The 24,840-nt window shown below is 57.9% G+C and overlaps 11 protein-coding genes across 11 annotated transcripts; 5 read left to right on the plus strand and 6 right to left on the minus strand.

Annotated features, from left to right (window-relative positions):
• Window positions 1-67: 67 nt before the first annotated feature.
• On the plus strand, window positions 68-3,251 carry HRG_06430 (importin-11; the record flags this gene model as incomplete). Its single annotated transcript, XM_044864901.1, has 2 exons — window positions 68-232; window positions 291-3,251. 2 exons carry the CDS (start codon window positions 68-70, stop codon window positions 3,249-3,251), a joined length of 3,126 nt encoding a protein of 1,041 aa, XP_044719841.1.
• Window positions 3,252-3,549: 298 nt separating this feature from the next.
• On the minus strand, window positions 3,550-4,768 carry HRG_06431 (zinc-binding dehydrogenase domain-containing protein; the record flags this gene model as incomplete). Its single annotated transcript, XM_044864902.1, has 4 exons — window positions 3,550-4,079; window positions 4,151-4,465; window positions 4,530-4,665; window positions 4,736-4,768. The coding sequence occupies 4 exons, from the start codon at window positions 4,766-4,768 to the stop codon at window positions 3,550-3,552; spliced, it is 1,014 nt and encodes a 337-aa protein (XP_044719842.1).
• Window positions 4,769-5,104: 336 nt separating this feature from the next.
• HRG_06432 (ergosterol biosynthesis ERG4/ERG24 family domain-containing protein) lies at window positions 5,105-6,642 on the plus strand (the record flags this gene model as incomplete). Its single annotated transcript, XM_044864903.1, has 5 exons — window positions 5,105-5,583; window positions 5,671-5,922; window positions 5,978-6,385; window positions 6,437-6,578; window positions 6,631-6,642. The coding sequence occupies 5 exons, from the start codon at window positions 5,105-5,107 to the stop codon at window positions 6,640-6,642; spliced, it is 1,293 nt and encodes a 430-aa protein (XP_044719843.1).
• Window positions 6,643-7,008: 366 nt separating this feature from the next.
• Window positions 7,009-8,797, minus strand: HRG_06433 (cytochrome p450 domain-containing protein; the record flags this gene model as incomplete). The annotated part of the gene is made up of 4 exons (XM_044864904.1): window positions 7,009-8,115; window positions 8,217-8,426; window positions 8,506-8,534; window positions 8,590-8,797. 4 exons carry the CDS (start codon window positions 8,795-8,797, stop codon window positions 7,009-7,011), a joined length of 1,554 nt encoding a protein of 517 aa, XP_044719844.1.
• Window positions 8,798-9,463: 666 nt separating this feature from the next.
• HRG_06434 (cytochrome p450 domain-containing protein) lies at window positions 9,464-11,147 on the plus strand (the record flags this gene model as incomplete). The annotated part of the gene is made up of 4 exons (XM_044864905.1): window positions 9,464-9,470; window positions 9,521-9,674; window positions 9,732-10,181; window positions 10,247-11,147. The coding sequence occupies 4 exons, from the start codon at window positions 9,464-9,466 to the stop codon at window positions 11,145-11,147; spliced, it is 1,512 nt and encodes a 503-aa protein (XP_044719845.1).
• Window positions 11,148-13,015: 1,868 nt separating this feature from the next.
• HRG_06435 (uncharacterized protein) lies at window positions 13,016-14,656 on the minus strand (the record flags this gene model as incomplete). The annotated part of the gene is made up of 4 exons (XM_044864906.1): window positions 13,016-13,409; window positions 13,463-14,132; window positions 14,267-14,280; window positions 14,529-14,656. The coding sequence occupies 4 exons, from the start codon at window positions 14,654-14,656 to the stop codon at window positions 13,016-13,018; spliced, it is 1,206 nt and encodes a 401-aa protein (XP_044719846.1).
• Window positions 14,657-16,071: 1,415 nt separating this feature from the next.
• On the minus strand, window positions 16,072-17,446 carry HRG_06436 (ubiquitin family domain-containing protein; the record flags this gene model as incomplete). The annotated part of the gene is made up of 2 exons (XM_044864907.1): window positions 16,072-16,962; window positions 17,015-17,446. The coding sequence occupies 2 exons, from the start codon at window positions 17,444-17,446 to the stop codon at window positions 16,072-16,074; spliced, it is 1,323 nt and encodes a 440-aa protein (XP_044719847.1).
• Window positions 17,447-18,545: 1,099 nt separating this feature from the next.
• On the plus strand, window positions 18,546-20,029 carry HRG_06437 (nitrogen permease regulator 2 domain-containing protein; the record flags this gene model as incomplete). Its single annotated transcript, XM_044864908.1, has 3 exons — window positions 18,546-18,588; window positions 18,720-19,157; window positions 19,275-20,029. 3 exons carry the CDS (start codon window positions 18,546-18,548, stop codon window positions 20,027-20,029), a joined length of 1,236 nt encoding a protein of 411 aa, XP_044719848.1.
• A 378-nt stretch (window positions 20,030-20,407) lies between these two features.
• On the minus strand, window positions 20,408-22,571 carry HRG_06438 (tRNA synthetases class I (W and y) domain-containing protein; the record flags this gene model as incomplete). Its single annotated transcript, XM_044864909.1, has 4 exons — window positions 20,408-21,516; window positions 21,559-21,752; window positions 21,806-22,246; window positions 22,321-22,571. The coding sequence occupies 4 exons, from the start codon at window positions 22,569-22,571 to the stop codon at window positions 20,408-20,410; spliced, it is 1,995 nt and encodes a 664-aa protein (XP_044719849.1).
• A 457-nt stretch (window positions 22,572-23,028) lies between these two features.
• On the plus strand, window positions 23,029-23,732 carry HRG_06439 (cybS, succinate dehydrogenase cytochrome B small subunit domain-containing protein; the record flags this gene model as incomplete). Its single annotated transcript, XM_044864910.1, has 3 exons — window positions 23,029-23,179; window positions 23,275-23,292; window positions 23,380-23,732. 3 exons carry the CDS (start codon window positions 23,029-23,031, stop codon window positions 23,730-23,732), a joined length of 522 nt encoding a protein of 173 aa, XP_044719850.1.
• A 220-nt stretch (window positions 23,733-23,952) lies between these two features.
• HRG_06440 (uncharacterized protein) lies at window positions 23,953-24,531 on the minus strand (the record flags this gene model as incomplete). The annotated part of the gene is made up of 1 exon (XM_044864911.1): window positions 23,953-24,531. The coding sequence occupies one exon, from the start codon at window positions 24,529-24,531 to the stop codon at window positions 23,953-23,955; it is 579 nt and encodes a 192-aa protein (XP_044719851.1).
• Between the last annotated feature and the right edge of the window lie 309 nt (window positions 24,532-24,840).

The raw sequence follows: 24,840 nt of genomic DNA on the forward strand, positions 1-24,840 counted from the left end.
CCTGCGCTGCTCGGGGGCTGTGACTCGTCGATACGCGTCTTGCGTTCGCTGCTAAGCGCTGGTTACCATGAGCTTCGCCATCGAAGTGCCCGGAGAGGCGAACCCGTTGAACTTCGAGTCTCTGTGCCGCACCTTGGCCGCCGCCACCTCCCATGATCACGCACGTCGGCAAGCCGCGGGCAAGCAGCTCACTGCTTGGGAGCATCAGCCGGGCTACTACTCTTCGTTGCAGGTATGAGAAGCTTGGCCTCTCCCGACGTCGCTCGTCGCAACCTGACCTTGCCCTGCAGGATGTCTACCTCGACAGGGCCCTCCCGACAGACGTGCGCTTCCTCGCCGTCATCCAGCTCAAGAATGGCATCGACAAGTACTGGAGGGTCCTCAACCAGCCCAGGCAAGTCCTCAAGATGGACGAGAAATTCCGCATTCGCGAGCGGCTGTTTCAAGGCACCATCGACGAGCCCGACAAGAGCTTGGCGCTGCACAATGCGCTTGTCGTGGGCAAGGTAGTCAGGCTCGAGTTTCCCGCGACTTGGCCCGATGCCATCTCCAGCATGATCGAAATGCTGCGTTCACACAAGGACGGCAATCAGCAGCATCTGTCCGGCGCGCTCCAAATACTTTTGCGGGTTACCAAAGAGCTCATCACGGCGCGTTTGAAACGCGTCCAGGAGTCCTTTTACCGCGCGACGCCCGAGCTTCTATTCGTCCTCTGTGAAATCTATTCGGCGAAGTCGACTCTTTGGACCGACTTTCTATCCAGCGGCCAAGGAAACGAAGCTGAAGCCAACCTGGCCATGCGCAACTCTCTCCTGTCCATCAAGATACTCCGACGACTTCTCGTCACCGTCTACGATGCATCTTCTGACGACAATACTGTCGGGCAATTTTGGGCCTCATCACAGTCTCAGTTCGGTCAGCTTCTGGCCTTTGCCAACCAGGACTCGGCGTACTCGGCCCAGTATCACGACATTATTGGCAAGCACCTCATCCAGCTCACCAAGCTTCACGTCAACATGGCTCAGATGCAGCCTGTCAGCTTCTCTACCCTCCCAAACTCACTGTCCCTCGTCCACGCCTACTGGGACCTGGTATCCAAGTTCGCCGGCGTCTTTGACGAATCCGGTGGGATCCGACAAGGCTCCGGCGACTCGGGCACCGCGAAGGCAAAGGTCGAGGGCCCTCTGCTAGAGAGGCTGGCACTGCGGGGTCTCCTTCTCCTGCGTGCCTGCGTCAGGATTGCTTTTCAAGGCGTACAGACGTTCAAGTATCAAACGAGTGCATTCAAGGCCCGCCAGGAACAGGCCAAGGTCACCGTCAAGACGGAACTCTTCAAGGATGATTTCGTCATCCAAATGGTCAACTGCATCATCACCCATCTCTTCGTGTTTCGCAGGGCGGACCTTGAGGCTTGGGAAGAAGACCCGGAGGACTGGGAGCAGCAAGAACAGAGCGAGGGCAACGCGTACGAGTGGGAGGTGCGCCCGTGTGCAGAGAAGCTGTTTCTCGACTTGCTCACAAACTTCAAGTCCCTCCTCATCCCGCCTCTTCTGGCGTACTTCCAGACTGCGCAGGACGCACAGGCCGAAATCGCCACCAAGGAGGCCGTGTACACGGCCATGGGACTGTCAGCTGCCCACGTCTTCACTGTCTTTGACTTTGATGCCGTGTTGGCGTCGACAATTGTGCACGATGCGCAGCAGCAGGGACGCCTCTACAAGGTGCTGCGACGGAGAATTGCGATTCTCATCAGCCAATGGGCTCCCGTCAAGATGACTGATGCCGGGCGGCCTCTCGCGTACCAAATCTTTCAGCATTTCCTGAACCCAAACGACCAGACGAACGACTTGGTGGTGAGGATCACGGCTGCCAGGCAGCTCAGATGGATCGTAGATGAGCTTGGCTTTCAGATTGAGCCTTTCTTGCCTTATACCTCGGATATACTGGCGCAGCTGATTCAGCTGATCCAAAGTATCGACGTCGACGAAACCAAGTTGGCCATTCTCGAGTCGGTCCGGATCTTGGTCACGCGTATGGAGGATCAGGGAGCACAGTTCGGCGACCAGCTCATGTCTGCTCTACCTGGGGTGTGGCAGAGTTCCGGGGCTGAGGACTACATGATTAAACAGGCCGTCATCGCCATCTTCGCCGCCCTCGTCATGAGCATGGGAAGTGACGCCCAGCGATACCAAGGCTTCATGGTTCCATTGTTGGCTGAGGCGGCCAGGCCCGGGTCTGACCTCCACCTCCCCCTTATCGACGAGTCGCTCGAGCTGTGGAACGCAATCCTGATGCAGAGCAACGCTCCTCTCGGTCCAGAGGTCATAGAGCTGGCGGGCTTGGCGCTTCCGCTGCTTGAATACGCAACCGAGACGGCATCCCAGGCGTTGAGCGTCATCGAGTCCTACATACTCATGGCCCCGGAAGCGATGCTGGAGGACAAGCTGCGAAGCTCAACCCTTTCGGCGCTGTCAGGCACCATGGACGCGAAAAGCCGAGATCAGGTACGAGTCGGCACGGCCTGCGTGGAATACCTCATCCGAGCCGCAGCTGAGCTCGGGGGCGCAAGCGGAGTCTCGGTCGTCATCCAGGACATGCTTGCGACGGGGTTCTTGAACAAGATATTGTCCAGCTTGCAGGATTCTTGGGACTCACGCCAGACTACCGGGCCAAACAGAAAGGTTAGTAGACTTAACATCATCACAGAAAGTGACTATTTTGCCATTTTGGCTCGCCTGGCCCTGGCCGAGCCGAGCCTCTTTGTGCAGATGCTCTCCACGGTCGGTAAACTGGAGCAAGTCTGGGCCTGGCTCTCTTCGGAATGGTTCGGACATCTCTTCTCCTTGGACAAGGTTGAACGACAGAAACTATACCTGCTGGGACTCACGCGACTGCTCGAGCTTCCATCACCGATGCACGAGCTCGTTCTGGGGAAGCTCCAGGACTACTTGGCCATGTGGAACACGGTCATTAGGGATCTCCAAGACGGGGAGGCGAATGGGACGGATACGCTCCTCAGGCGCGAGCCCGAGGACACGGAATATGATACCCCAAAGACTGTGAGGGCGAGGCAGATGCAGGACGAGGACCCGGTGTACTCTGTCCGCGTTTTTGGCTTCGTGGCTCCCAGGCTGCAGGAGCTGGTGACGCGAGTGGGAGGCGAGGCGGCCTTTGAGGAGCACTGGGCCGTGAACGTGGACTCGGAAGTGCTGATGGGCTTTAGGGCCATTGCCCGCTCAGCCCAATACTAGTGAGGAGGCGGTTGTAGCAGATAGCATGATTGACGACGCAGGATGACTGGACGCAAGGATAGACATGTTTTGCATGGACATATACAGAATACATGTTGGCGGTTGCAAGATGGACCTGGCAGAGATGGCAGTCTGCTTACAAGGGGCGTGTTGCAGCGGCGTAGGTGCGAATGGACTCCCGATTCATGGTGGATAACCGTGTCCGCCATGTTGCCATTTCTTGCTGGGTGGCGCTGCCGGCCCGAGGACCACGGCAGGTCGTTGGACGCCTTGATCGTCTTAGTCGCGTTAAGATGGATCATAACCGGCTTTGGTCATCCTGTGGAATCTTGACGACAACCTTGCCCCAAGTCCCCCGTGCTCCCAGCGCCATGAGCGCGTCCTTGACCCTCTCCAAGCCGACAAACTCGTCGTCGGTGTAGACGGTGCCCTTCAACTTGCCCTCGGCGACCAGCTGCATGATTTCTTTCCAGACGACGGGGATCATGGCCCTTTGGTTGGCCGAGTAGGCACCCCAGTGGATGCCGACGAGGGAGATGTTCTTGAGCAGCACCTTGTTCATGGCCACCTTTTCGATGTTGCCGGCGGCGAAGCCGACGACGAGGATGCGACCGTTCCAGGCGGTGCATTTTGTCGACTTGTCGACGAGGCCGACAGGGTCATAGACAATGTCGACGCCGCGCTTGCTAGGGGTCAGGGCCTTGACCTTGGCGGGCCAGTCGGCGTCGGTGTAGGGAAGGACGTGGTCAGCGCCATAGGCCTTGGCGACTTCAAGTTTGCGGGGCGTCGAGGCCGTTGCGATTACGGTGGCGCCGAAGGCTTTGGCGACTTTGGGTTCTTTGTGAGTTTGGGCGCTCAGGAAGCACCGCCGTGAGTGGATGAACGGCTCGCTCACTCACCTTGTACGGCAGCGAGGCCAACTCCCCCGGCAGCGGCGTGGACAAGCACATGATCACCACGCTTGACATTCGCCCTGACGACCAAGGCGGCGTAGCTGGTCGGGGCCGTGATGAAGAGGCCGGCAGCCTCCTGAAAGGACCAGCCGGCGGGCACGGGCAGCAGGGCGGCCTCGACGGCGCAGAGCTTGGTGGCAAAGGCGCCCTGAGCGGCGCCGAAGACGCGGGCGCCGGGCCGGAACTTGGGCGGTTGCGATGGGTTGCGCGGCGCGGAGATGACGGTGCCTGCGAACTCGGCGCCGGCGACCCAGGGGAAGGCTTGGGATGGCCCTGTTAGCCAGGCAGGGGCTGTGTGTAGATACTAGATTGTAGAAAGACGCACGGGGCTGGGTCTGGTAGCGTCCCTGGACCTGGAGAATGTCAAAGAAGTTTGCTGCCGAGGCGTGGACTTGGATGAGGTATTGGTCGTCGTTGGGAACCGGGTCGGGCAGCTCGGAGACTTGAAGGCCTTCGGGACCCTGTTCACGAACGAGACGAATCAGCATCTGATTCTGCGCTTGCAACGAGGGATGGGGATGGATTCACTACGTCGAGGTATTGCTTGATTTGGATTCCTCGCATGGTGGATGGAACTGCACTGCTTCAGGAGGAACCAAAGTTGGATGTGTGAGGAACTGGGTACGGAGTACCGTATGTATGGTGGAGATGACGGCGGTGGTGATGACACTTGGGCCGAGGCACTGGACCGGAGACGGGGATTAATTACAGGCGGGCCGGCTTGCACGTGCCGTCACCTGATGCGCCCACTTACAGTACTTGGTCGCAGGCCTGTCGCCCCCGAGATGAGGGCACACATTTATCGTCGCTCATTAATATTTTCCGTGACCCCTTCGACTGCCTCTGCTCTCGCCAGACATGCGTGCAAGACACGGAAGTCCGCCTGCTGCTGGCGCTGCCATGCCGGCCAGCGGGGACAAGGACAGCGGATCGACCACGGCAACCAAGTTCACGGATGGCGCGTCGGATGAGTTCGAGTTTGGTGGCTCGGCTGGCGCTGCTCTGCTGATGACGGGCTTCCCCTTGCTCATGTGGTACATGTGGATAGGGGCGACATACTATCATGGCCATCTTCCTCTGCCCGAGGCCAACCAGAGCTGGGCCGACTTTGGCCGTCACCTGGTTCACCTGGTCCACGAGGGCGCCTATCCCACCGCCAAGGCCTGGGCCATCTACTGGACGTTCTTCATCTTGGAGGCCCTCATGTACTGCTATATGCCCGGCGTCTCCAACTACGGCCGGCCACTGAGACACGAAGGCGGCAAGCGGCTTCCCTATTACTGCTCCGCATACTGCAGCTTCTATGCGACGCTCGCCATCGCGGCCGTCTTGCACCTCACCCGTGTATTCCCCTTGTACACGCTCATTGACGAGTTCGGGTCCATCATGACCGTCGCCATCCTCTCGGGATTTCTCAACAGCTTCATCGTCTACGTCCAAGCTCTCGTGCGCGGCCGCACCCATAGACTCACGGGCCACCCCATATACGACTTCTTCATGGGCGCCGAGCTGAATCCCCGCATTGGCATCTTGGACTTTAAGATGTTCTACGAGGTGCGCATCCCGTGGTTCATCCTGTTCCTCATCACCTGCTCCGTGGCTGCTCGCCAGTACGAGACGTACGGCTACGTCTCGGCCGAGGTCGTCTTCCTAGCCGGCGCGCACTTTTTATACACCAACGCCTGTGCCAAAGCCGAGCAGATGATCATTACGAGCTGGTGAGAAATGGAAGCCATATAGCAACAGTCAAAGTCGAAGCTGACGCCGGCCTAGGGATATGTATTTTGAAAAGCTGGGCTTCCTGCTCACCTTTTGGAACATGGCCGGCGTGCCCTTTACGTATTGCCACTGCGCTCTGTACCTGGCCAACCATGACCCGGCCGAATACCACTGGAACCCGTTCGCCCTGACAGCGCTCGCTGTTGTCTATCTTTTCATGTACTGGATGTGGGACAGTGCCAACGGTCAGAAGAACGCATTCCGCCACAAGGAAAAGGGCCAGCTCATCAAGCGCAACACCTTTCCTCAAGTGCCGTGGCAGATCATCGAAAACCCAAAGACCATCAAGACGGATACCGGCGATCACATCATGGTCGACGGCTGGTTTGCTTACATCCGAAAGCCAAACTATGTCCCTGACATGTTCTTCTCCATGTCGTGGGGTCTGATCACCGGATTCAAGTACGTGTCTACGTGTCCAGACCCGTACAAAGGCTGATTGTCTGCTACCAGGAGCCCCTTCCCTTGGTTTTACTTTGTTTTCTTCATGGTCATGATTATCCATCGCACAAGGAGAGATATTATCAGATGCCGGAGAAAGTACGGCGAGGCTTGGAAACGCTATGAGAGAGAAGTCCCGTACATATTCATCCCGGTAAGTGCATCGTGGCAATCGAGGACGAGAAGAAATGCTAACAGGCTTGAAGTATGTCATCTAATTGGAATGAATACGTTGTGTCCGAGCACGTGCAACTGCGGCTCACCGCGGGGGAGGAATCTGAGTGCCTGGAGCTCCTACGGCATCATGACGGTCTACAACTAATTAGTGTTTAGCCAAGCTGCATTTCGACTGCAGGAGATTTCCCAGTGTTCAAGGAGGTAGCATTGGTTCATCCGCAGGGCTAGCCATGGGTTGTCTGATGACGCATGTTAGCCTAGTGCATGCACGTCACTTCAAGGCCGATTTTAACTTGACGAGACCGTCATGCTCCTCAGTACACTATGAAAACAGTCTATATCTATTCCTCAAAGCGAGATGTATCTAAATATGAAGTCATGCGTACGCCTCCACTCTACCTCATCCTTCACGACCGTACCGGGTGGCACCACGCATGCAAGTGCCTCCTTGGATAGTACGCCGCGATGCACTCCCGCCACTCCATATCCTCGGGCGTCGTGCCGTCGATGGCCAGATCGAAGCGCCGAATCATGGTTGCAAAGGCAATGTACAGCTCGGCCCAGGCTAGATTTACGCCGAAGCACATGCGCGGCCCTCGACTGAAGGGCACGAGCCAGTGGTCCAGGTCTTTCCTGTGACCGGGGGTTCCTTGCTCCCCGGCCTCTGCTTGGTCTCGGCCCTCCAGCCACCGCTCCGGCCTGAAGTCAAGGACGTCGTCGCCCCAGACCTCGGCGGACTGGTGCACGTGCAGGATTGCCATGCCGACTGCCGCGCCGCCGGGGATCTGTTGGCCCGCTATCGTTGCGCCGCCGGGGGGGACGATGCGCGTCAGCGACACGCCCGAGGGGATAAAGCGCAGGGACTCCTTGATGGTGGCCGTTAGGAGCGGGAGGGCCTCGAGATCCTTGAGGGACGGCGGCGTGTCGAGGTCCGGCCAGACGGGAACAAGTTCGCGCCTCAGCCGCGCGACGAGGTCGGGATTTTGCATCGTGTGCCAGTGGCCCATGAGCAGCGTGTCAGCCACCGTGTTGGCGCCCGCAAATATCAGCGTGAAGCCCTCGTCGTGCAAGGCCGTCATGTTGGGCACCGCCTTGCTCCGGTACGCCTGCGGGTCCAGCATGCGGTGGAAGATGGTCTGGTGGGACGCGTCGTCGAGCTTCGACGGGCACTGCAGCACGACGCGCAGCTGCTGCTGGATGAGGTCGCGGACCTGGTACAGCCGCGGGGCCAGCCGCTCGGCATCGGGCAGGACGCGCATAACCAGACTCGGGGGCACGGCGTAGATGAGGTTACGGATCAGGGGGAAGTTCTTCAGCACCGGCAGCATGGGCAGGCTGGCGTCCATGGCCAGGATAAGGGGGTCTCGGAACGCCGGCGCGGCCAGCGCGTTGACGCAGTTGCCGAAGGTGAAGCACATGATGGTGTCGAGCGTGTAGGAGCGGAACGCGTAGAGCAGGTCGATGGAGCTTTGCGTTGCGTCGGCCCTTGCGATGGAAGATGCAAGGCGCGTGGCCTGTGATGTGTGACGACGGGTAAGTAAGTTGTGATAAATGGGGGGAGTATATTGCCAGAATGCCGCCAACATAGGCAGCGAAGGGCGTCATGGACACTGACATTTTGCCAGACGAGGTGCTCGAGGCTCTGGATAGCCTTCTTGGAAAAGATGGGCAGCAGCACCTCCCTGCGTTCCTTGGCCTGGCTATACTTTAGAAATACAAAGGATCCGGTCTTGACTCCGGGGGTTCGGTAGAGACCCGGATCCTTGTCCCATCGTTTGCTCCCGTGGTAGATGTCGTGGAATGCACCTGGGTTTCCAAAATGGAGCTGTATATCCATATCAGCCACATCGGAATCCGGACAAGGGAGCATATACTGCCAAGTATAAATCATAGAAATCACTCACCTCGTTCGGAGCAATGCGAACAATGTCACCTGGTAACCATGTTAGAGGCTGCTGTTCGGCTTCGTTCTTAACGCCCCACCTTACCGTATCGTCTGTGAAGATCAAAGAGCTCCTGGGCCAGTGTCTCCCGCTTGATGACCTCCTTGTAAGCCTTCCAACCCGACGTTGCCCCAGCCAGCAAGGGCCCGGGGAACTTTCGCAGCGGGTGGAGGAAAACGTTGTATAGAACCCGGTACAAGACCAAAAGAGCTGCAACAGCTAGCCCTGCCGGCCACAGTGGTATTGTTGCCATTGTGTTTTATAAATTATGTTCTGTGCCTACGAAGCCAACAGTGATAGGGAAACAGGAGCTTAAGTACAGGATTCTCGAGGAAACGCGAGAAACCTCGGAACTTGGGCGATGAGTCTTTTACGTCCGTCTCGTGCCCCCGCTCAATGACAACCAGGCTGCCATCATCATATCAAGGGCATCGTGCTATCTCTGTGATGGGGGCCGTACGAATCCTACTTCCGGACAACAACCCTTATGGAGCCGCACTACGGAGTTGAAAGGAGTAGGAATAGCAACGTTGCCCAAGTTGGCGCACGTGGCCAAACCCAGGGGGTGGTCAGCCCGGGGGCAAGCACCCTACGCCGACGCCCGTGGCCCCGAGATAGAGGCTTCACCCCCTATATCAGGCGGCAGGGGGGTATAAGATTACGAATGTATTAAGGCCTCCATGGTATCTCCTATAGGAAAAGCTTAACAGCCGGCATATAATGCCTCATTGGTCATGGAAGGTCACTAGTATATATAAATACGGCACCTTGCCCGATAGCTAGTTAATAACTTAATAAGGAGACGTGCGTCGTTGATTGTATCTACGTGCGTCGAACCACTGCTCGAGATCCTCTTCCTTCACCTTACGCGAATGCCATCGGAGGCAGTTGTCAAAGCTCCAAACTAGGAAATCCCACCATGATAAGTACGTGATTATGTTGATCCAAGCGGTTATTTTGTCTCTGCTGATTGCAGGGCTCGTTTACCTTGCATCCATTCTCTGGCGCTTGCCAAGAGCTGCAACGAACGCGTCTCCTAACCCGCCTGTTCATTCTTCCTGGATCCCCTTCTTGGGTCACATTTTCGGCATTGCAACCAAGGGCTCTAATTTATACCTTTCATCACTATGGTGCGTAGAACGTGGTCCTGTCGATCATGCCTCCCAACTCACACAAATGAGCCCCAGTGCAATCCAACGCTCGCCAATAGCAACTCTGAAGCTTCCTGGACAGGACATACACTTGATTCACCCACGAGACGTAGCCAGCGTCAAGCAATTCACGGGCATGCGCCACTTGAGTTTAATGGCTGTATTCCATGTTGCTGTCGGGCCGGCCATGGGCCTCGGACCTGCGAGTGAGAAATTCCTCACGGACCCTGATACGGGTGGTTTTAAACGCGGCCTATCCAAGCTGTTCAACGGCGAGCTGAGGAGCCTGCGGAATCTTCAGAAGTATGCCTCGCAGCTGGAGCAGAAAGTTGATGAATACTGGGGCGAGACTTTTACAGGGCAAGATCCGGTGCTTAGAACCGGACTTGGGGCGTGGCTCTTTGATCTGCTTTCACGCTCCATGGGCGCCGTGTTTTGGGGCCAAGAAGGACCGTTCGAAGACGAACTCTTCCGTCAACATCTGAGGTCAGCAGCCCCCTCGGTGGGCAATCTTGGACGTCACGCATCTAAACTGCCCGTGATTCGCACAGGCTGTTTATTCAAAACCTGGAGACGTTGCGCAATCCGATCACGCCGCTTATACCATCCCAGCTCTTCTCGGCGCGGGAATACGTGCGCAACAAGATTACCCAGTCCGCGCACGGCAAGGCTTACGGACACCAGGGGGCAACGCTCTTTGAACGACTTGCTCTTCTCTACGAGTCCCTCGAGATCCCCCAAGAGGGCTTCTCCGACTGTCATCTGGTGGCTATTGTCGGGCTCATGTCCAACGTTATAAACATTGTGTCATGGGCCTTTTGCCATATCGTGGCCGACGCGGAACTCATGGCGTGTCTGCTGGCAGAACTCGAGAAGGTGGCCGGCGAGCCATCTTCCCCCAACCTGGTCCTCGACGCTGACCAAATCCGAACATGCTGCCCGCTTCTAGTGGCAACCTGGTACGAGCTCCTGCGCGTGTATGGGGACTCTCCCGTTGCACGCGGGGTGAATGAGGATTGTCTCTTCGACAACAAATACCAACTCAGCAAGGGGTCCATGATCATGACTCCCATCCATCTACTCAACTTTGATATGGACGTATGGGGAGGAGACGCCGCCGCATTCCGGCCCCGTCGCTTTCTCCAGGATGGCGGCCAGGTAAATGCGGAGCTGGTGAAGCACCTCAACGTCTTTGGCCTCCCTGGCATGCACCAGTGCCCCGGGCGATATCTCGGACTGACCCTGACGCTTGCGGTTTTGGCCAAGACACTCCTGAGCTTCGACATCACCCCCATACCCGGCGATGCTCTCGCACAAGGAACCGTACCTAAGCGAAAAGAGACTATGCTGGGACTGCCGGCTATGAGTCGAGACCCTGATGTTATTGTAAGACGTCGCGGGAAGACGCAAACTGTGCACATCGTTTTCGATAATGTGAGACCTGGCTGGTAGAAAGCACAAAGCTTGGGATAGGAGCCTTGTCTCCTGTCGATAGCCTAAAATACCCGGTGTGATCAGAGCTGCCTACGGTAGAGGCTCCATACGGCGCCGTCGTGTCGACGCTCCACTAATACGAGGCTGCAGAGGGTCACGTCAAATCAGACCCTTTGCCGATGGTCGATCGTGGGTACTACGGGATTCTCCAGCGGGCCTTGCAATTGTGATTCCTCGTCCCGGAGGAACTGCATATCACCGAGTGTATAATCGCAGAATGTTGTCGGGGCAACTGACTCCGCTAGGGCGGGGCCGGTGCCGGAAGACGCCGCTCCGGACCCGGGTCCACCATGTCGGGCGTGACATTCAGCCCCTGCTTCTCCGGATGTCCTTATCCGTGAAATATCCTCCGCCTTGACTTTCAATACGAACAAGCAATACACCCAGATGGTCCATCACCCCACCATCAAATGGCTTTCCATTTGCTCTGCTGCAAACACACGCACACGGACGAATGCAAACCGACTTTTGCCTCATCTCTGGCCATCAGATTCTATCCGTAGAATACAGAAACTTACAAGACGTCGAGGTCCTAAAGCCTCAACCCCGGTCGGACCCGGGGCCGCAGACGACGCTAGGTAATATTCCGAATGTTCTCCGACCAAGACTCTGCGACCCACAGCTTCTATCCATACCCCCCCCCCCTGCCTGAAGGAGTCGTTTCCACACGGTTTGCGCCTAGGCCGAGTCGCCGAGTCGCCTTCAGTCGGTTATCAGGAATTACTTGGTTTGAAATACATCGTCATCATTGCTGACGGTAAGCTTACGTACGATAAACTGAAGGCACGATAAACTCAAGGCGCGATAAACTCAGCTATAACCCTTGTTCAAAGCACAAAAAAGGCTCAGGGTCGCAGCAGGCTTTTAGCTGCATGGCCGAGGACCCAAGACTCCAGTCCTGGGTTTTCCAATGGCAACTAGCCCTTTCCAAGCCGCAGTCCCGACGTCCCATCAGACACGCAGGCCCAACTCCGGTTGCGACCCCAGGGCACAAGTCTTCCCCGAGGTCTCGCCTATATCTATCACCGCTGCCACTACAGGCCACTGTTTTGGATTTGAAGTAGCCACGGCTCGCTTCCCCGCCGAATAAATACGGCTTCGGGACCGGAAGAAAGGCAGAGAGAGAGAGCAAGAATCCGAGACAGAGAGAAGCAGGAAGATCACTAGCCAAGACCGAGTGAGTCTAAGCGGACATGTCGGCTTCAACGTGCCTGCGTCTACTATACCTCAGCTCACTTCCAAGCTTGAAACTAGGAGGGAATAATCGTCCTCACGCAACGAGCAGTTCAAAGGAAGTGACCATCATTGGACACCAACCACGCAAGCCCATCGACGGGAGGAAATATAGTTTGATCCTTCGTCCAGAAAGGGGAACATGGGCGTATATGCCGATGCAGTGGACGGCTTGTAGGCACCAACACTCCCTAGTGAGCGTCCGCTAGTATAGGAAGGAAATAGACGGAAGAGGCGAAAAGGAATTTTCCAACAAGAAGCAGCATTTAACCAGTATGCCCTTTTCTCGGGGGAGATCTGGTAGCTCATGCCATCGTCGTCGATAGGACATTGGCTTCTTCCCCTCTCACCACCAATGGCTCGTCCAAGTTCAGCATCAATGGATTAGCACTTCCGGATGAATCCAGACTTTCGAGGAAGATCGCTATAACGGGATTGACGATATTCCTCTAGCGCTGCTGGACATGCAATGAGTGAGAATCAGTCATGAACATAAACTACAAAGAGTGTTTACAACTAAAACGTGCAAGCTCCATCGACGAGCACGGCATTATTTCTACCAAGTCATGATGTCTATCCTTCATTCTAGCTGCTCACCACTGCGGATGCGGGCTCGAGCAAGCCTCGCTATGGTGTCGACCGCCCCCCTCCGACGTCACCTCCCACGGCTCGCATCTGGTCTGGCTCATGGCCTCGGTGCCGACGGAGCCGTCGACGCTCGAGATGTGCACCTGCTTCTGCACGATGATACCGCGGCTGACCTTTGTGTCTGCGGGCGTGCCGCGCGAGGGGCCCCGGCTGGTGCCGAAGACGCGCGGCGCGATGCGCATCAGGATCAGGCGCAGCGTCGGCAGACAGGTGCAGATGAGGCCGATGTCGATCTCAATCGTCGACCACCAGGCCACGCTCCACTGCTCCCAGGTCGGGTTCCATGAGATGGCAAAGTGGATGAGGGATTGAAGCCGCAGGATGGACACGATGGTGTCGCTACCAGGAAAAGGCGGTCAGCGCGTCCAACAAAGCCATCGGGGCAGACTCACAAGGCCCCCGTCAAAAACATGATGATGACGCCAGTCTTCTTCTTCCAGTGAAGATCGAGCCCGCGCACCTGGCTCAGCGGAATGGCAATGAGCCAAAAGTTCATGGCGATGTTGATCCCCCCGTGCACCCAGGCCAGCACGTGGATGTCGATGCACGTCCCCGCCTCGGGCGTGACATACATGTTCCAGTAGAAGCGGACGGGCGAGCACTGGAAGATGGCCGTCAGGACCGACGCGATGCCGATGATGACGTTGACGACGGCTGTGACCCACAGCACCTGGCGGATGCGGGTGCCGGGGAAGATGGAGAGGTAGAAGAAGCACATGGCAATCTTGATCATGGCAATCATGCTGACGTAGAAGATTTCCAGCAGGTAGAAGAAGAGGACAAAGTCGGTCACCGTCTCGGCCCGCAGCGTCCACACGTCCTTGCCGATGCCGTGGCGCGACAGGCCCTGTACGTTGAGCGCCGTGCACGGGATGCCCACCGCCAGCGAAGACAGGATGATCCAGTCGTCGATGCCGATGCGGCCCCGGCTGTACTTGAAGACCATGCGGATGCCGACGACGACACAGGTGACGGAGCCCAGCACGATGCTCATGACCGTGTACTTTGCGCTCCTGTCGCGTCGCGGCCGGTCGCAGGCCGTATCGGTCAGGTTCTTGGCCTCTGATTCACGCCTCTGTGTCAGCTTAGGCTCGAGTACGGTCGATCCAAGAATGTTGCGAGCTTCGCGAGCTGTCAAGGTGGACGGCGCAGGTAAAGGCTGGTGCAGTGAAGACGCGCGAGACGGATCAACATACTCATCGCATCGGCCCTGTAGCAAGCATGCACGACGCAATGTCGGACGTGGTCGTGAAAGCCTTTATCTGAACACACACATGCCGTATCGGAGCAACGCAGACCCGCCAAGCCCGTCGAGAAGCAATCATGCTGCGAAAAGGAGAGGACGCAGGTGTCAGCACATATGTACGACCTAGGTGATGATGCTCTTCTCTCCTCCAACGTCAGAGATGACAGGGGAGGGAACAAGTCCTTACAGAACAAGACGGATAACTCGGCAACAATTCGGAGATGGCATTGCTGTCGTTGCCCGTCCTCGTCGAGAGGCCGCCGCCGTCATCAAGGCCCCGGCATAGCCCGGCCGAGACGGCGGCGGCGGCGATGAGGCAGTTGCCCAGGCTGAGCCTCATGCCGGCTCGTTTGCTCGCGGTCGACTCGGATGAGGCGGATCGGTAAAGGGGGGGGGGCAGGGCGGACTGAGGACTATAGACGGACGATTCGGCTTTTCTCACAGACGATGCGCGATTTACTCGGTGCCGGAGTCTGTCAAGTATTCCGACGAACATGTAGCGAAATAATTGAAGGGGTTTAAACTGTTCCTCGCCTTTTCCTTGGAGGGCAGGGCCACGCCGTTGATATACATCCATGCCGTTCCTCCCGCTCCCCAGGTTAGGAGAGCATCGAATCCAAAGTTAGCGCCTCGTCCCGGCAGAGAGACGGGTGGAGGTTGATGGGAAAGGGTCGTCATGGATCAATCAGTCCGTCCGGTTCTAGAAAAGCGCCAGCGACTTAGCCTTTGGCCCATTCCATCACCACCGCTCCGCGTCCACGTCGTGCCGCCTGTCAAGCCCTCTAGTTTTGACTTTCCGCCGGTCCTGCGTGCTAAGCGAGTCCGTCCATGCCGCCGGCCCTGTGATTGCGGTCAAAGGCTGCGACGAAGACTTATTATATACTGTAGCTTGGTAGACGAGAGAAGGCCAGAGAGGGCCAGGATCGGGTTGCCGTCGCGTCGCGCCACTCACGTCGTCCCTGTTGCATCATGATTGACTCAAGCCACTAGATGTCCGCGGTCGTTCGTCTCGCCACAGAAGAAGACTGTCTGTCTGTCTGTCGTCAGCAGAACCAGAACTGGAAGCGTTGGGAAACCTTGTCCAGGTCTCCGGCGCAGAGCCACGAACAGCGGCCCGCGGGCCTTGGTTAAAATACTCCTCACCAAAGAGACTTACTCTGGCTTGCCAGCTAAATTCACCGGCTCAGGACATCATGCTTCTTTCCTTCATCGGACTCATAGCTGCGGCAGCAAAAAGCTCTGCTTGGTTCCTGAGAGCCTCCTTGTGCCTGATGCTGGGCCTTGGCCGTGGGCAAACCAAAGAGGCGGCTGGATCCGTTGCATGTTCCGACCCTGCCTCAGCGTTGAGCTGGCTGGACGGAAAAGAGTCTCCCGATGCTTCTTCCTGATCCCCTTCAAGAAAGGACTTTCTATGCGAATCGAGTACAGGGGCGCGCCCGCCTCTCCCGGTCTCCCATGCTCGGCCTATACCATGTTGCTAAGCGGTGCGACGCCAACTTCCCCTATCCCAGGTTGTGTTGCGACATAACGGCATCTTATTGACATGTAGAGGTAATTGCTATTCAGCTCCCGCAGCGCACCTCCGCTAGGCACTCGCCATGCTGCGTATCGGTCAGACTACCCGACGCGACTGCCCGCTTCCTCGACAGCCATCCAGAATTGACGCTCCGCTCAAAATCCTGAAGCGTCGAACCATTCTTCTCGCGCCCTTGTCTCCCTTGACGCTGACCTCTCCGCAAGCCCCCTTCGCCCCCATTAGTCCGTTGCGCTCAGCAAATGCTCAATCGCACCCTGGACGCTTCCGCCGCTCCGCCTCAGCGCGGCCACGTTCCGCTCAAAGTCGTAGAAGCCCATGTCGTTGAGCTGGCGCAGCTGCTCGGCGTAACGCTCTTCCGGCGGACGATTGTCTGCCGGCGGCGACGTTGGAGCCCCTCCGCCCATCATCTGCATCATCTGCTGCATCATCTCGGGGTTCATGCCGAAAGGATTGTTCTGCGAGCCCCCTTGGGGTGGGAACAGGGCTGCAAAGGGGTTTGCCGGCTGTTGACTCTGGTTCTGTGGCGATGCTCCCGCGCCTTCGGTCGGTGCCGCTTCCTGACCGGGCGCGACTGTCTGGCCCTCTCGCGATCCCTGCCCCTGGGTCGCGCCCGGCACAGGCGGGGCTGCCGCGAAGGGGCTGCCGCCCATGCCCAGGGCTTGAAGCATCTGACCCATGTTGATGCGTCCGTCGCCGCCGCCGCCTCCTCCGCCACCACCGCCGCCCATCATGCCAGGCATCATAAAGGGATTCATGAATGGATTTTGTTGATTGGTGTTGCCGTTTTCCCGGTTGGCGTTGCCCTCGCCCGTGGCGTTACCGTCGGGGGTGGTGTCTGTCGCGCCGGGAGCAGGAAAGGCCGCATCGCCGCCGCCCATCATGCGTTGTAACCGCATGGCGTCTCGCAGCATGTTTGTGTTGCTCATCATTTGCTGGACGCCGGGCGAGGTGATGAGTTCTCTGGCGCCAGGCATGTTGCGCAGCATGGGGTTTGACTCGATGAGCATGTTGACAAAGTCGGGATTGTTGAGGGCCTCTCGCATGGCCTGCTGGAGATTGGGGTCGGACATCATGTGCTGTAGACGCTCCTCGTCCATGGGAGGGCCCATCTGTGTGTGCATGTCAGCAGGGGGGTAGGCTGGGTGAGAGGGTGAGGCTTACGCCACCGTCGGGCCCAAACATTTCCATGCCCGGGAGGTTAACCTGGTGGCCGGCGTAGCGGGCACCGGTGAGGCCGGCGAGCGGGTTGTTGGCCGTGCCCGAGGCCATGTTGGTCGGGACAGCTGGCGGGGTGGAGGTGGAGGCGGCGGGCTGCCGGGTGGGATTGCTGGCAGCACTCTTGACCATGTGGATGGTGTTGTTTGGCTTGATCTTATACGACGCGAGGGTATCGTCGTTCTTCATGACTCGACCGGAGTAGATGAGGCGCTGGCGCTCGACGGGTATGTTCTCGAGGTCCTCGCCGGACAGCTTGGTCTTGAGCTCGAAAATGGTGGCCGACTCGGCCATGGTGACGGTGTGGGTGCTGTCCGACGACGTCTTGACCTTAAAGGTGACCTGGGCCGAGTCGCCCACTTCGGCGTTGTCCGCCATGTCGACAGGCGTGAATGCGGCCTGGTCGGTCTGGTCCCGGGGCTCTCGGCGGCGGTGCGGGAGAAGAAGGGTCGTCGTCGGGGCGCAGGCGGCGGGCGGGGAGTTGACAAAAGAGATGAGATTCGAGAAGAAGAGTGCTTCCAGCTACCGGATGAGGTGGAGAAGCAGAGAGAGGAGCGTGCAAGGCTGCAGGGGGCGCCGTCTTTGTCTGGGTAGAGATTGTGGTGGAGGAGGAGGAGGAGGAGGAGGAGGAGGAGGAGCAGGAGGAGCAGGAAGAGAGGAGGAAGATGGAAGCAACTGTGGCAAAGGCGGCAACCAGAGAGTCGCAGCCGCTGTTAGCCAACGAACTAGTGGAGTCGTCGCTCGCGGGTCCCAAGGCAGGCAAATAGTGCCGCACAGGTGAAACCTCGCTGTACAGCGCCGGTGCAGTACCTGCTAGACGTGGGTGGGGCACTGAGTGGGCAGCGTTGGCCAAGGGCGGTAGAAACCGACAGCAAGCCAGAGAATCCTGGGCTTTAGCGCCGGTTGCGAGCAGGTAGCGAGGTATCTCTGCGGCGTATCGTGGGTGGGCAGGTACTTGATAAGCGAGATGCCCATGGCGCGATAAGGAACTCCAACCCGGATGAGCCCACCGCCATCATCTATCGTCTTTTGTTGGATTGAACACGCCCTGCACCTGGCGAGTGTTGAGAATTGAAAGAAAAAAGGCAACGGAAAGACTCGGCTCGTCCCGCTCCACTCTCCGGGTCCATCTGTGAATTCTTCCCGGAGGTGCAAAGTAAGCTTAGCCAATATACTTCGTGCCCTGAGTTGCCAAACGCACTCTGTTCTGCTGATGGCGTAGTTGCCACCTGCCGCCACTCGACAGCCGACTGGCAGCAAACAAACACTGCTTCCACTCCTTCACAACATGCAGACTTTCACTCCCCCAACACCGACTCGCTCTCGCGACAACCTGACCGCGCGTCGAGACTCTCTCTGCTTGGGGGCCTCTCTTCCTAGGCCGCTTCACGCGCCCAAGCGCCCGTCGGCAGCATAGTCCAACAACCACCAAGACCCATATCGTGCCCGTCCGCCACGGCGGCATGAGCCCGCCATCATGATCCAGGGCATCTTTTACGCACGCTTCTTCCCGAAAGAAGGTGAGCCCACCCGTGTGCTCACATACCTTCTTCCGTCCCCTCCCCCCTCTCACGTCCTGTCTCTCCTCCCGAGCCCCCAACGCGGCAGAGCACGAGGCAGATGGCTCAACCGTCGTGACGACGCACCGCAGGACCTCACATCGTCGCCCAGTCGCCCCCCGGCTGCGTCACACAGTCCGACGGCAGCCGGCAGCCGCTCTTCGACTTTGACGTGCTGCAAGAGTACATCATCCCGCGCCAGGCCTTTTGCAACCGCTACGTCACCATCAACACGCCCGACGGAAAATACACCATTCTCGGCCATCCTGTCGTTATTGCCGACGTTAAGTACCGACGCAATGAGTTCATTTTCAACTTTGGCCTGATTGTCGAGGCCGACGTCGACCATACGCCCTATGAGCGGGTCGTGCGTTGTCTCGCCACCACCTTCAACGAGATGGAGCGCCAGGACGAGTACCTGAGCCGGGGCGAGTCCCGTGGCCAAGACGACGCACGCCGGCCCATTGCGAGCCTCCTCGAGATCATCAAGGAGGACCTCAACAACTACGGCGAGTGCATGATCCCCGTCGGTTAGTTTCCCCCTCCTCCCGTCGTGACCGCCGTTGCCGTCCTCGGTTCCGGCCCCGGCCCCGGCCCCGGCCCCGCTGTTTACCCATCGGCACCTGCTCACCGGCGCCTCCTCCCAGACGACGCAAACACCATCAACATGAAGCTGTTCCCCAATCACCCCATCCCTCCGGTCGTCCAGGGCTGGCACGTACCCGTGGCCAAGACCAAGTTCGCCGACATTGTCGATCCCACCTGGGACTTGACGCTGCAAAAAGTCATTGCCAAGATTGACGGCGTCTCCGACGTCCGCCGCATCGCCCACGAGGCCGGCGTCGCCCTCGACCTGGCCAAGACGGCCCTCCGCCACCTCCTCTACTACGACACCATCCTCCTCCTCGACATGTTCTTCTTCGCCTCGTGCTACGCGCCCCGCCCGGGTATCCACGATTTCATCCGCAATGTCGATGGCATGGTCGACGAGTGCGCCGGCTACGTCTCGCACGGCCGCGTCCGCGTCGCAAACTACCACCTCATCAAGCTCCTGACCAACTTTTCCCAGGGCAAGAGCATCAAGGAGTGGATCATGGCCAGCAACGACAACGGCTTCGACGTCCTCACCCATGTCGACGTCCGTCGCTTCGTCCAGTTCGGCGTCATCAAGGGTTGCCTCTATCGCATCCACAAGTATGTCATGTCCAAGCAGTATCTCGCCGCCCTCGCCACCGGCCAGAGCCGCCCCGAGCCCGGCGGCGACTCGCTACAAAAGTATACCGATGGCAACCACCACTTTGATCAGATCATCACCGAGAAGAACCTCACCGACGGCGAGATCATGGACAAGCTCAAGGCCCTGCCGGTCCCCAAGGGGGACCTCACCGTCATGTACCGTTGACGGGCTTGCGCACAATGCCAAAAATCCTTGTTAATTCCGCGCCTCGCTTCACGCGTACCACGTCCTGGTACTCTTTGCTAGCCAACTCGGCTATTTTGCTGCTCTGAACAACTCATGCTCTGTCGAGCAAATTTCGTGGACGATGAGTAGGAAGCAGGGGCTTGGGTCCTGTCCACTGTAGGCACGGCTACTGTGGGCATCATTCATCAAAGTTGGGCTCTCCCTCTGATACCTGACCTCTGGGTTCTATATCGTACAATACAAGGGTGGCCCCGCGGCTGTTATTACAGTGTGTCAGAGCGTCAAGTCTGCTTTGAGACTGGCAAGGTACCCTCTGAGGAGGAACCGCCGTCAGTTGGTCTTTGACCTCGTAGAGCTTTACCAAGCAGAGTTCGAGCCGCCAGAGTCCGAGCTACCAGAGTTTGAACCGCCAGAGATCGACCTGCCAAAGCTCGTCATACGGCCCGACCTACTATAGCCCCTCTTGGGAGAGCCTTTTCTGGGAGGGCCCGTCCTGGTGGAGACGGCCTTTGGAGAGCCCAATCTGATAGAGCGCGACCTAGAAGAGCCTCTCTTTTTCCAGTGTGCCTGCTCGCGGAGCTCTCGCTTGGTCGGCAGCTCGATATCCGGGTTGTTGGCCACCCACAGCTTCTTCTGCTCCAATAGTTGCACCCTGAAATCTTTTGCCCGCATCGGCGCCTCTCCTCTAGCCTCGGCCTGCTCCCGCATCGCTTCCTTGGTGCGTCTCACGAGCCCCTTGAACGGTTCGCCGGGATAGACCCTTTTGCTGTCTGCCCAGGCCTCGTCCGAGACGAGCTCCACGATGCGAACATTATGCTTGCCCTTGCGGAGAATGAGCAAGCGTTCGTCGAGGACATACCTGAGGGTCTCATCGGGGAACCACATCTTGATGGGGGTCCAGTTGAGGCTGCCCGGAACGAGCCCCCTCTTCTGGCCAGGCTGGGCGGCCACGTATGCGCCCTGTTGCGAGACGAGACGCTGGCCGTCGCTGGCGCTGCTGGCCAGGCCGCATGCAAAGAGGATCCTGGCGGGTGATAGTTTCAAGACGGACCGAGGAAGCTCAATGTCGCTTCGAGGGGCGTTGTTGGGAACAACGATGCCGCTCTCTGGCGTCGGCACCTTGACGATCTTGGGTAGATTTCCACCGAAACGGAATTCATGCTGCTGCGCCTCTTCCAACGCTCTTTGAGAGCCGTGCACCAGCGACAAGACTTCAAACGCTAAGTTATGCTGCGCCAGCCTCTTGGTCGGGTCCTCGCGGTGCTCCACCATGATCTCCTGAATCTTGTCCATGGGCAGAAAGGTGAAGAGCTTCAGCAGCCTCTCGACTTCGTCGTCGGATCGTCGCACAAAGTATCCGTACAGGTCAAAGGCCGAAGTCTTGAACTCGTCTAGCCATAAGGCGTTGCCGTCGCTCTTGCCAAGCTTAGCGCCGGATGAATCCGTGAGCAGCGGAACAGTGAACCCTATGGGCTGGTCGCACCACTCGTCGGGCATCCTAGCAGCACCGGTTTCTTCATGTTCCCTGATGATCTTGACGGCATCGATGCCAGACACAATGTTTCCAAACTGGTCGGAGCCGCCGATCTGCATCTGGATGCCGAGCTTCTTGTACATGTGCCAAAAGTCCCACCCCTGGAACAGGGGGTAGAGCAGTTCGCCGACGGATATGCCCTCGCCCCCTTCTAACCTCTGCTTGACCCTGCGGCAGCGTTAGCAGGCATGCGTAGCTTCGTTACGGCACTCGGTACTTGCGTGTCTCGGCTAAGCATAGGCCCGACCCTGGTATGCCTGGCGATGGCCTTTGTGAAGTCGTACATGGACAGGCCCTGCAGCCACATGCTGTTGTTGAGGAGGTGACGTTTGGCGGCCCAGTCGTCTGGGTATCCATACTTTCGCTTAAGCTCGATGACGTTTACCCAGATCTTGGAGATTTGATAGTGCATCTTAGTGATGTTCTTGGCAATGATGCCGTTGGACACGATGGCGCGACTCGTCATACGGCCGGTGGGATCGCCGATTCGCGCCGTGGCGCCGCCGATGAGCGTCACGGCCGGATGCCCATGGAACCACAGCCAGAACAGGGCCATCATGGGGAGCAAGTGTCCAAGGTGCAGCGAGTCGGCGGTCGGGTCGACGCCAACGTAGGCGCCTATTCGCTTGACGCGCATCGTCTCCTTGATATTTTTGGGTGTTCTTTACACGACGCGAGTGTCAGAATGTCCGTATCTGCTTCGTATCACAGGAAAAGGGCAGACGACGAAACGCACCCAGCAATGTCCTTCATGTAGCCTCGCTCGTCGAGAATGTCCCACACATGCGGAAGCTCGCCCTTTTCGATCTTTGCCGCTCTCTCTGCCCAGCGCTCCTCTCCGTCGGCCACTTTTTTCAGATAGGTCGTGGCAATTCCTCGCCCTCGGTGGAGCGCGGGGAGCGACCACAGCGAGCTTGTCAAGGCGCATCGCGGGCTGGTGCCTGGTCTGGTGCGGACGAGTCCGCGCGGCAACGCTCGAGAAGCCATGGTCGAGGACGTCGAGCCCCCGGCCTGGGGAAGGGTGGGGGGCGTTTCTGGAGCGCAGAGGCCCTTCCTGTTGCCTGCTGTAGCCTTATGCAGGAAGATTGAGTGCCCCAAGAGCCGAGTCGGGGGGTTGTCGCATTGCGCAGAGCCGGATGCTCTAATACGTTTTTTCCGCAACGGGAATTTTCATCTGTAGTGTAGGTACGATACCGATAAGCTCGAGCTTCATTTCAGCCTTGTTTCGACCAATCAGACAGCATCGAGTGCCGGCGGAGCCACGTTTTTGCGCGCCGGGCAAATCGGCTGTATGACGAGCCACTGGAATGCACGCAGCCAATCAGCGAGCTCGCATTTCGACTTCCTCGGCAATGGCGCTCATGATCGTGTCGCACTCTCTTGCTCCCTGATCCATCTCCACGCTTCTCCCGGGTGCTTTGGACTCTCGTGCATTACAGAAACCATGGCCTCAATCGTCCGACCCTCGCTGCTGCGGCAAACGGCCCTCGCCTCTCGATTCGCGACCCGGGGTGCCTTTGCCAAGCAGCCGGCGCTCCGAGTCGCCGCCCTGCACAGCTCCAGCAGGCGCTCTGCCATATTGCCCCCGGGGCCTCGTCAGTCTCTCCCCGCTTGCCATTGCCCCATTGAACGCGCAAAAACGATGCGCTTGCGGCGCCTGCAACTTGTGCTGATGTGATACTGCGTGCAGAGCGGATCGAAGGTGGAGGTACGACATGACCCGACAGCACACATTTCCATTCTCGCGATATACAATGCCCTCCAATCAGCTCCTAATACTGACTGCCACCTGCAGTCAACGACCCTGCCCCGATCCCCGAACCCAATTCCGCGCACGGCTCCTACCACTGGACCTTTGAGCGCCTTCTCGCCGCCAGCCTCGTCCCGCTCACCATCGCCCCCTTCGCGGCCGGCTCTCTCAACCCGGCCATGGACGCCGTTCTCTGCTCCACCGTGCTCCTCCACTCCCACATGGGCTTCCAGCAGGTCATTATCGATTACATTCCAAACAAGAGATACCCCGGCCTGCGCAAGTTCTTTTGGTGGGCGCTGAACGCCGCCACCATCACTGTCGGCATTGGACTGTACGAATTCGAGACAAACGACGTTGGCGTCACCGAGGCTGTCAAAAGGATTTGGAAGGCATAGGGCTGTTCAATGGGGGTATGAAATGGAACTGACCTTGGGTTACGTGCCTGATGGTATGTGCTACTCGTCTTACGGAGGGGCGGCGCCTGTATAGAAGTGTCTTGTTGAACAGGTCAGACATGCATTTCATTTTTCAACTGTGACCATTTCTTTATAAAGACACGGTGAGCGCACAACCAGTCATCAAATTCATGCGTCTCACGAGTATCCATGCTCGTAATCAGACCAAGCAGCTGGCATACATGTTGACCTTGTCGATGCACGCCCCGCCGAGCCCGCGCCCTGGTACTTGGCCGCGGACCCATGCCTCGCAAAGACTCTGACGCTCTAGAGGCGCAGCGCCAAGGACCGCAACACGTGAAGACAGGTGGGGGGAGAGCCTTTCTACGAGCAGCTTGCGGAAACACGAGTGCTTCCCGTCGCCGAAGAGCCTCCAGAGATCCCCATCGTCGAGCGATGCATACGAGGCAGCCTTGAGCTCCAGGTGTTCTGGATGTGGTTGAAATCGACGACGGGCGGGACTCTCGGCGAGATAGGAGAGGATGTTGTCTCCAGCCGAGCCGATGGCAACGAACGTGTCTTTCAGGCCGAGACTCAGTAGTTGTTCCCATGTAAAGGCATACACGTACTCGACGTTTAATGCGTGTCCTTCTGAAGCCGGTCGTCGTAGTGGATGCGCCAGTGATGGTTCTGGTAAAGCGAGGACGGGAGCGGCAGATTTGCAGACCGACTCTGCATGCCGTATTCGTATGCTCTGGCACCTGCCGCCAGCGAAAGTCACCAATATATTGGACAACATGGCGATTGATGGATCCAACGGGAAAGGCGTAGCCTCGTTGCTAAGGTACACTAGAAGTCATATTCTATCTTTTTATTGCTGGGAGAAAGGTGCCAGGGCTCGGACAGGAATAAGAAGACTCTCAATATGTAACGATATGTCGACCAGGAGAGGATAAGAAGTATCCAGCACGGGCCACAATGAAGTTAAACGGGAAGGACTTGCATATGTATGAATCAGTCAAGTCCTCTTTGCTTGTCCCGGCTCTATCCCCCATCACGCTCAGAAGATCCAGAAGCTTAAACAGCAGGCCTACTAGTTAGCTCGCCT

Source organism: Hirsutella rhossiliensis, assembly GCF_020360975.1.
Source record: "Hirsutella rhossiliensis strain HR02 chromosome Unknown scaffold00006, whole genome shotgun sequence".
NCBI classification, from domain to species: domain Eukaryota; kingdom Fungi; phylum Ascomycota; class Sordariomycetes; order Hypocreales; family Ophiocordycipitaceae; genus Hirsutella; species Hirsutella rhossiliensis.